General features: G+C 43.0%; 1 protein-coding gene across 1 annotated transcript in view; it reads right to left on the bottom strand.

The window, feature by feature from the left end:
* Positions 1 to 603: 603 nt before the first annotated feature.
* p2rx1 (purinergic receptor P2X, ligand-gated ion channel, 1) overlaps positions 604 to 9,327 on the bottom strand; it is a 70,605-nt gene continuing 61,881 nt past the window's right edge. Inside the window, exons 10-12 of the mRNA XM_048612722.1 lie at positions 6,401 to 6,466; positions 2,869 to 2,982; positions 604 to 1,075 (exon numbers count right to left, since the gene is read on the bottom strand). Of these exons, the coding sequence (XP_048468679.1) occupies positions 1,064 to 1,075; positions 2,869 to 2,982; positions 6,401 to 6,466 (192 nt within the window). The 3' untranslated portion in view covers positions 604 to 1,063. The remainder of the gene's footprint in view (positions 1,076 to 2,868; positions 2,983 to 6,400; positions 6,467 to 9,327) is intronic.

Here is a 9,327-nt window from a genome sequence, read left to right as displayed (position 1 = left end):
CTGCTCCTCTGATGCTGCTTGGCCTGCTGTGTTCATCCAGCTCTACACTTTGTTATCTCTCATCTATGCTAACTTCTTTAAGTATATCACAGTCCTTCTCCCTGATTTCTAGACCCACATTGTTCCCCTCATCGTGAACATTGACACAAAGTAGTCATTTAGAACCCTACATATGTTCTTTGGCTCCAAACACAAATTACCCTAATGGTCCTAATGTGCCTTATTCTTTTCGTAATTAACCATTTACTGTTCATGAATTGTAAAATAACGTAAGGATTCACCTTATTTCATCTGTCATTAGTCTTCATGTCCCCTTTTTGCACTTTTAATTTCATTTTTAATTTTCCCCTCGCACATTCTATACTCCTCTGGGGCTTCTGCTGTTTTGAGCCCTCAGTATCTGCCATAACCTTCCCTTTATTTCTTTACCCAATCCTGTATGTCCCTCAATATCTAGAGTTCACAGGGATTTGCTGCCCTTGTTGGTGTGAAGACTCATTCCAGCCTGCAATGTTTGTGAAAGATGTGATAAGGACAAGTCAGGTAGAGCCCCATTAAAAGCATCCTCATTTCCTAGCTCCATAAAGAACTGAACAAAGGTTGGTTGATGTGAATTTTTTATTAAAAACAAGTTGCATAATTTCTCATGGCTGTGAACACTAAGATAAGCAATTGGACACTTCTAACCCAGCGACAAAGAGCAGTGCTTTATATGGAATGTTGTACAGTGAGTGTGCCCGTACCAGCTGCCTCATTTCCTAGAAGAAATTGTTGCTATGATGGCGATGTCCAGCTTGGGGCCTTGTTGACTGTTCAGCTGCTGTGGAGATGACTGGAGTGGTCCCTTATGAAGTTCTGTAAAAGATGGGGAGGTGTTCTCTGAAGAAACAGTGTCCCTTCCTCGTTCAGTTATTCAGCAATCTGGACTTCAAGGATGTTACTGCGCAGTGTTGTCAGTTGGTTTGGAAGGGATGTAGCCTTATGTCAATGAGGTCCAACTCTCTTGTCTGCGCTCACTCTGTTTCAGAGTCTCTTCTGGATGGTAAGGAATGTTCTCCCTTTGTTACTCTTTGGTCTGTTTTCAAAAGAAAATCCAACAATATTGTTCAGTTAGCTGAGGAAGGAATATTGAGTCCCACATATTGAGTTAATTGCAAACGTAGCTTTTTAAATATTTGCAGTGAAGAGTGGAACTTAAATTTAATCGTCTCCCTGAAACTGGGTGTTGGGCTGATGTTGGCTTCTCCTGTTCACATACAAGTAGCACAAGACCTCTGTGCTCCAGCTCATTCTAATCATTTCATTGTCCAGCTACATCACCCAAAGAAACGGCACTGAATTAACACCACAGAGGCCGGTATCCCATCACCGAGTCACCCTTTATGTACACGTGCCTAGTACTTGACTATCTTCTAGCTCCTTCAGAACCAGCTCTCAGAGTGAACAGAATCCCTGACTCTCCTGTTTATATCTGTCAGCCAGGGCTCTCTGATTGGACCAGATTCATAGCCCCAAACAGGGAACTCATACTCTATCAGGTCCACCTGACTGACCTCGTTACAATCACTACAGGCACCACATCATTTCTTTCAGGACACAGTGGAGATGCAGGTCACTGGGACTGAAGTTATTGTCTGTGCAGACTCGATGGGCAGAAGGGCCTTCTCTGTGCTGTATGAATCTATGAACTTCCGCCAGGAACAATGGGCATGTGCCCTCTCCTGTGCTGTGTTCGGTGATGAGGGTGGGGCATTTAATCAGGTGGGAGGGTGACAGTTAGGGAGTCTGGCGCCTTCTTTCCTTCCACTCTGATTAAGACCATGGCAGAAATGCCCAGATAATCTACCTGCCCCTCCAATTGAAACCTTCACATGGGCAGTTAATGGCATTGGCCCAACTGTGGGTGTGAGAACATGACTTGGCTACAGGCAGTGGCAGGAGGCTGGAGGCTGGTTCCTCAAACAGAGGCACTCAGTGCCTGATTCAGAGACCTGGCATCAGGATGGGGAAAGAGGTGGCTGCACTGAGAAGCCCTCTCCTGCCCTTGATGCCTACCCTCCTTATCCTTCCTCCCTGACCCCCAGCCCCTTCCATCCCTCACCTCCCATGGTGCCCCCTCCTCCATCTGGAGCCTCAGGTGCGTGTCCTACCAGCAGCAGTGCCCACCTCTTATTGACTGTTAGCCCTCTGTGGGTGGTATGCCCACCCGCGGAGGTGGGGTCCTTGGGAAAAGATTCATTGGTGGCCTGCCAAGTGCCTGAGTGGCACAGGATTTGGCAGACTTTCTCGAAAATGAGTGCAATCTGCCACCAGCTGAAAGCTCAGAGTAGGGCAAAGGAGACATTGCCTGAGGCTGTGAAAGTGATAGCAGTGCGAAAGAGACAGATTCTGCTCCCTCAGTGTCCAGTTGGTGCTGCCTAACCATGCCATGCAATGCCTGGTACTCAGGTACCAAAATAACATAGCACACAGATTGGCATTGGGGTTTTGTCTGCTCTTCCTATATCCAGTCAATGCTCACTTCGCTTGTGCTAATATGGCACCCTACACAGAACACCTCATATGTATATGCCATTGATTTAGTTGATACCATTTTAGAGCTCTAAGAGTAATGCTCCAAAAACAGGCTGAAACAATCACACTTTCACGCCGTTTGGTTTTCTAAGTGAAAGTCAAGTGAAATGGAATAAATCTTTTTATAGATAACACAGTGTGGAGCTGGAGGAACACAGCAGGCCAGGCAGCATCAGAGGAGCAGAAAAGGTGATGTTTCGGTTTGGGACCCTTCTTCAGAAATGGCCTGGATTATGTCTTTTGTTGTGTTTGATGATCTCCGGATTAATTACTCATCATCAAATCTTCACTCACTTCTGCTGGTTTTGATGTGGGGGATTCTCCTTCAACATTCTTGAACTTCTTTTGTTTGTAGTAGTTACGTTTTGGGAGAACGTGAAGCAATACCAGGTCACACACGAGTGTTGCCTTGAAAGAAATGAACAGTTTACATAGTTTAAAATAATTCATTCATACATTGGTACTAAGTTTCCTTACCTAGGTTTCAAAAAGTTGCACCTTCAGCTGTTGTATTTTGAAGGTCCTACCCTCTAACACGAGATTCTTGAGTTAATCTCTAGTCAAGAGTAAATGTGATTTGTTTTTGCCTTCCTCAGAGTATTTAAATTAAGAGACTTGCTCCCAAATAAACTTACATTGTACAGTATCAGGGACAAACATACCCATCAGACATCCCGTAGGATTTGAACCAGTGTCCAGAGCCCTCTGCAGAACTGCAAAGACTAGGCCTCAGAGACAGAGGTGGAATTATTACACTTTAACCACTGTATATTCTCTCCCTTTCACATATATGCCCCTGTGAATGTTAATGCAGCTCTTTGGTCTGCCCAAAACTTGTTGATCTTCCAGAGCAAGGAGCTGACCCTGACTGAGTGTTGCAGACTGGCACATTTCAAGGTCCAGGATGACTTGCTGAGGGAAGCACCAAAGCTTGGGGCAGCTGCACAGTGGGGCAAGACCACTGTCTGAGGTCTTCCTGCTGAAGTTAATTAGGGCCTATTCAGTTATTGGACCCTCCTAGTGCCTCAATGCATGTAAAGATAGTCTTGTATTGGTTGATTTGAATAGTCAAACTCAAATGTTTGTTGTGTTTCCTTGACATGCTACTGTACAGAACTGAACTGCATTTGTGACAATGTATTGATGAATAAAGTATATTATTGAAATAAAGAAGTTCTAGTTGCCTGTTGCTTGGGGAACTTGGGGTGGTATTGTCTCAGTGGTTAGCACTGCTGCCTCACAGCCCCAGGGACCTGGGTTCGATTCCCCCCTTGGGCGACTGTCTGTGTGGAGTTTGCACATTCTCCCCGTGTCTGCATGGGTCCCCTCTGGGTGTTCCAGTTTCCTTCTGCAGTCCAAAGATGTGCAGGCTAGGGTGGATTGGTCATGCTAAATTGCCCAGGGATGTGTAGGCTAGGTGGGTTAGCTATGGGGAAATGCAGAGATGGGGCAGGGGGATGGTTCTGGGTGGATGCTGTTCAGTGTGGACTCAATAGGCTGAATGGCTGTTTCCATCCTGTAGAGATTCTATGAATCCTGTGCCTGAGGCAAAGTCTGACACCTCATGCATGTAAAAGATTTGTAAATGTAGCCTGTTTGATGGTTGGTTGTTTAATGAAAGTATTCATTGTTGATGAAGGAACAAATAGAGACAACCTTGATTCTTAACACCTAGTAATTAGCTTCCTTTTCCTGCCGCAGGGTGGATGCAGGATTGCAGTGTATCAATGTTCTAATTTCCGCAGAAGAGATTCTGAGGAGTTGCAGTTGTGATGTTGGAAAAGTAGTTTGGATATGATGAGAAAGAGAGAACATTGAGAAAGAATAAATATATGACTCTGCTTTAAGAAAGTGGTTAACATGGTCTTCATGATTTGGAAACCATGATGTGGAGGCGCCAGGGTTGGACTGGGGGTAGACAAGGTCAGAAATCACATGACATGAGATTATAGTCCAACAGGTTTATTTAAAACAGAGACAACAAGGTGCAGGGCTGGATGAACACAGCAGGCCAAGCAGCATCATAGGAGCAGAGCCTGCTGTGTTCATCCAGCCCTGCACCTTGTTGTCTCGGATTCTCCAGCATCTGCAGTTCCTACTATCTCTGGTTTATTTAAAACGCAAGCTTTCATGGCTCAGCTTCTTCCTCAGGCATTGTGTGTGTGAGAGGGTATAAGACACAGAATTTATAAGCAGAAAGGTAACAACCCTAAAACTGGCTGCCTCTTGTTGAATCTTTAATCAGTTAGGAAGGAGACTGCTGGTTAAAATGCAAGATCCAACTTCCTCTCAAGTCATTATCCTGAGGTAATTAAAAGTTTTATCAATGTATACAAGAGGTGGCATCTCAGGTCAGACAATGCATTTTAGGTCTGCAGTGTTCCCAGTTGTTTGGTTGTCCATATGTTTCTTTGTAGTAGCCCATTCTATTCTGTATGATGATGGCTCCTTCTTTGTCTGCTGGTTTGATGACAATGTTGCGATTGGTCTTGAGAGCACGGGTGGCTATGCGTTGTGCCTGGGTGATGTTTTGCACCACCTTGTAAGTGTGGCTGATGAATCTGGCACTCATGTTTCCTGACACGCTACAGGTGACCCCACTGCGCTATACACTCACACACACACTCACACATACACACACATACACTCATACTCTCTCACACATACACACTTGCACAGATCTTCTCTCACACACACACACTCACACATACACTCTCTCACACACATACACTCCCTCACACTCACACTTTCTCAAGCACATGCGCAGACACACACACACACACACACACACACACACGCACACAGACACATGCACACGCACACATGCACACACACACATACACACGCAGACACACACACACACACGCAGACACACACAGGAATTATTTCATCCCAGATGTTTGTGTAGTTGCAGATAAATTCTATTTTGCTGAAAAAAATAAAACCTGACCCCAGTTTAAAACAAAGACAGATTCTAAGCAAGACCTCGCACCTAAAATGCATTGTCTGACCTGCTTATAAATTCTCTGTCTTATACCCTCTCTCTCACACTACGCCTAAGGAAGGAGCTGAGCCATGAAAGCTTGCATTTTCAAATAAACCTTTTGGACTATAATCTGGTGTCATGAGATTTTTGACTTTTAATTTGGAAAATGCAAAGGGGAAGGTTTTAATTCTGTATAAAATTCATTTGGTTGGACAGTATATGTTGCACCCCATTTTCTCTATTAAAAACCTGATGGAAAAGTAAGTAGGAGAGAGGGCATATATAGCCAGGCATTTCTAGACAGTTCATGGTACACCAAAGGCTAAAAGTTAACATTACCCTTTGGAAATTTTCTAATCAACCTATTCAGCGTTATTATTACATATTTCTGAAACTCGAACGAAGGCTTAGAGTTAGGGACACTGCCACTGTTCCATAATAGTCCACTTTTCAGTCACAGAGGATTATGAAATAAAAATAATCTTTCTTCACAGCCTTATAACTGAGCAACTTTTTCTCTTCCTTTCTGAGTGTAAGACCAGGAGAAAGTGATTTCGCTCCTCAAGCTGGTTTCACTATTCAATTAAATCTTGGCCAAACTCCACCTCACCTCCACATTACACTTTCCCCTCAAATTCTCTCACCAGTGAAAATCTATTAATCTCAGTCTTGAAAGATCTAACTAATATCTCAAACCCCACTCCAACCCATGTGCATCATAGCTCTTTGAGAGGAGTGAGATCGAGATTTCTACTATCTTTTGTGTAAAATAATTGCTTCCTGACATTCTTCCAAAATGATCTATCTCTAATGTTGAGATTAACGAGCATTTTTACTTACCACTCCAAACACCCCAATTCCAGAACCAATAGTTGTCATGGTTGGAATGATGTTAAATTTACCAGCCTGATAAAAAAAGATGAGTCCATTAAACAAGATGAGTAACTAACTACAAACTCTAGTGCACACTCGAACTAATATATCTTTTATCGGAGAATGTTTGACTATTTTGACCAAAGGAAATTAATGTTATTCAGAGGAAAAATGAAATACACCTTTGCCAATTAAGCTTTGGATATTTAATAAAAGAGCGATTTTTAACATTACCTGATAGGCTAATTTTCATACACCAGGACAAGAAAGAAGGACTGCTTTCTGTGGATGATTTTGAGTGTTAGCATTATATCTGGATGGAGGTTCCATTTTGTGTGTAATTTTAAATGGACTTGACAACGTTCAGTGAATCAAGCCATCTCATTAAGTAATTGATGTCCTTTGTTTGACAGGAATGCCTGGTAAATAAGGAGCATGGTCAGCGTGGGACCACAGCAATGTGGAACCTCAGCAAAGTGAGACAAGGCCAAGTGGGTTACTGACTACGGTTAGAAACTTGGTTCAAAGTGGAAATTCAATATGAAAGGGGTCAAAGGTGATTTAGCTAGGGTTTACTGCAAGAAATAAACTCCCCAGAGTGAGAGGTGAGTGGGACCAGAATAAAAGTCTTGCATCGAGAAGCTGACCTGCAGTGAGACCAATGACAGAGTGTGATGGGAGTGCAGAGAAAGAAGCTGATTGCTGATTCGGATTGTTGACTATTTCTACTCATTAAACTAAAGATTGAGTCTTCAGTTTGCGTTTTGATCTCAGATGTTTTTCTCTTTACTTAATAATAAGTATTTTAGTGCTTTGTTCTCTCTCTTTTTAGTTTATAAAAGCAATATATCAAAACAAGGAAATATAAAGAGCAAGGAATTTCTAGAAATTAATTTATAAGATCATCGAGTCATAGAGTTGTACAGCATGGACACAGACCCTTCAGTCCAACTTGACCATGCCGATCCGAAATCCTAAATTAATCTAGTCCCATTTGCCGGCTGGTGGCCCATATCCCTTTAAATCCTTCCTATTCATATACCCATCCAGGTGCCTTTTAAATGTTGTAACTGTACCAGCCTCCACCATTTCCTCTGGCAGCTCATTCCATACGCGGACCACCCTCTGTGTTAAAAAGTTGGTCCTTAGGTCCCTTTTAAATCTTTTTCCTCTTACTTTAAACCTATGCCCCTCTAGTTTTGAACACCCCTACCCTGGGGAAAGGACCTTGTCTATTTACCCTATCCATGACCCTTATGATTTTACAAACCTCTATAAGGTCACCCCTCAGCCTCTGACGCGCCAGGGAAAATAGCCCCAGCCCATTCAGCCTCAAACCCTCCAACCCCAGCAACATCTTTATAAATCCTTTCTGAACCCTTTCAAGTTAGAACAACTACGATAGTGATGACAGGATGAGTGAATGTGTTGTTGCAGCTGGACACCAATCTGATCCAGGGAGAACGCATCCGTAATAAGTGTTGCACTTAAGGAATTTCCGATCTGAGTTGAAGGCCTGGAGTCTGAGCTGCAGACATTGTGCCATATCAGGAAGGAGTCACTTTCCAGGGCACTTTTCTCCAGAGGGTGGTCAGACTCCATCAGGTTGGGTAAATATAATAATAGAGTCATAGAGTCATACAGCATGGAAACAGACCCTTCGACCCATTTCATCCATGCCAGCCAGGTTGTCCAAACTAAACTAGAACCATTTGCCTGTGTTTAGACAACATCTCTCTAAACCTTTCCTATTCATGTAACTGTCCAAACATCTTTTAAATGGTGTAACTGTACCTGCATCTACCATTTCCTCTGGCAGCTCAATCTATGTGCACCACCTTATTTGTGAATAAGTTACCTCTCAGGTCCCTTCCAAATCTTTTCCCTCTCACCTTAAACCTATGTCCTCTAGTTTTGAACTCCCCCACACAATGGAAACTACCCTTGTTTTCACCTTATCTATGCCCTTTATGATTTCATAAACCTCTTTAAGGTCACCCCTCACCCTCCTACGCTCCAGGGAAAAAAGTCCCAACCTATCCAGCCTCTCCTTATAACTCAAGCCCTCTAGTCTGGTAACATCCTGGTAAATCTTTTCTGAATCCTTTCCAATTTAATAATATCTTTCCTAAAGCAGGGCAACCAGAATTCAAAAATTGATCTGCAATCAGGAACAGGAGAGTGACTGACTGGCAGAGGCAGCTATGAGGACCTAGGGGCTAAAATTGAGGAGCCTCAGTCCCTGCAATTGTCCAACAGTTATGATGTTCTTGCAAACTCTGCGGTTGGGAGTGGGGACTGCAGCAAGGATGAACAAACTCCCTTATAGCACATTGGTATGGGGACCCATTCAAATGGTGAAAGGATAGATCCTGTTCTCCGCAACTGTGAGAGGGAGGAATTTGGATTTGAAGCAACTGTGATAAACTTAAACCAGGGTAATTGCCAAGGAAAAGGATAGAGCTAGCTGGATTGGATTGAGAAAGGAGTTTAGTAGCGAAGACAGTTGAAGAAAACTGCAGACTGCAGACTTTAAGAAAATAGTTCATGGCTCACAGCAAAGGCATATTCCAGTGAGGAGGAAGGATTCTATGAAGGGGATAATCCAAACATGGTTAACCAGGGAAGTCAAAGATAGCTTCAGATTGAATGAAAAAATGTACAATGTGGCAAAGCTTAGTGGTAAACCAGTGGATTGGAAAAATTTTAAAAACCAACAAAGATGACCAGAAAAACAAAGTGGGAGAAAATAAATGTTGAGGGTAAACTTGCAAGTAATATCAAGATGGACAGCAAGAGCTTCTTTCAATATATAAAAAGAAAAAGAGAGGCTAAAGTGTACATAGGCCCCTTAGAGAATAGGGCTGGGGAGAAAAAATAATGGAGAACCAGGA

This window comes from Rhincodon typus, chromosome 26, assembly GCF_021869965.1.
Source record: "Rhincodon typus isolate 14 chromosome 26, sRhiTyp1.1, whole genome shotgun sequence".
In the NCBI taxonomy this organism is placed as follows: Eukaryota; Metazoa; Chordata; class Chondrichthyes; order Orectolobiformes; family Rhincodontidae; genus Rhincodon; species Rhincodon typus.
The sequence above is the reverse complement of the archived record's forward strand: the minus strand, read 5'-3'. Positions and strand labels throughout refer to the sequence as shown.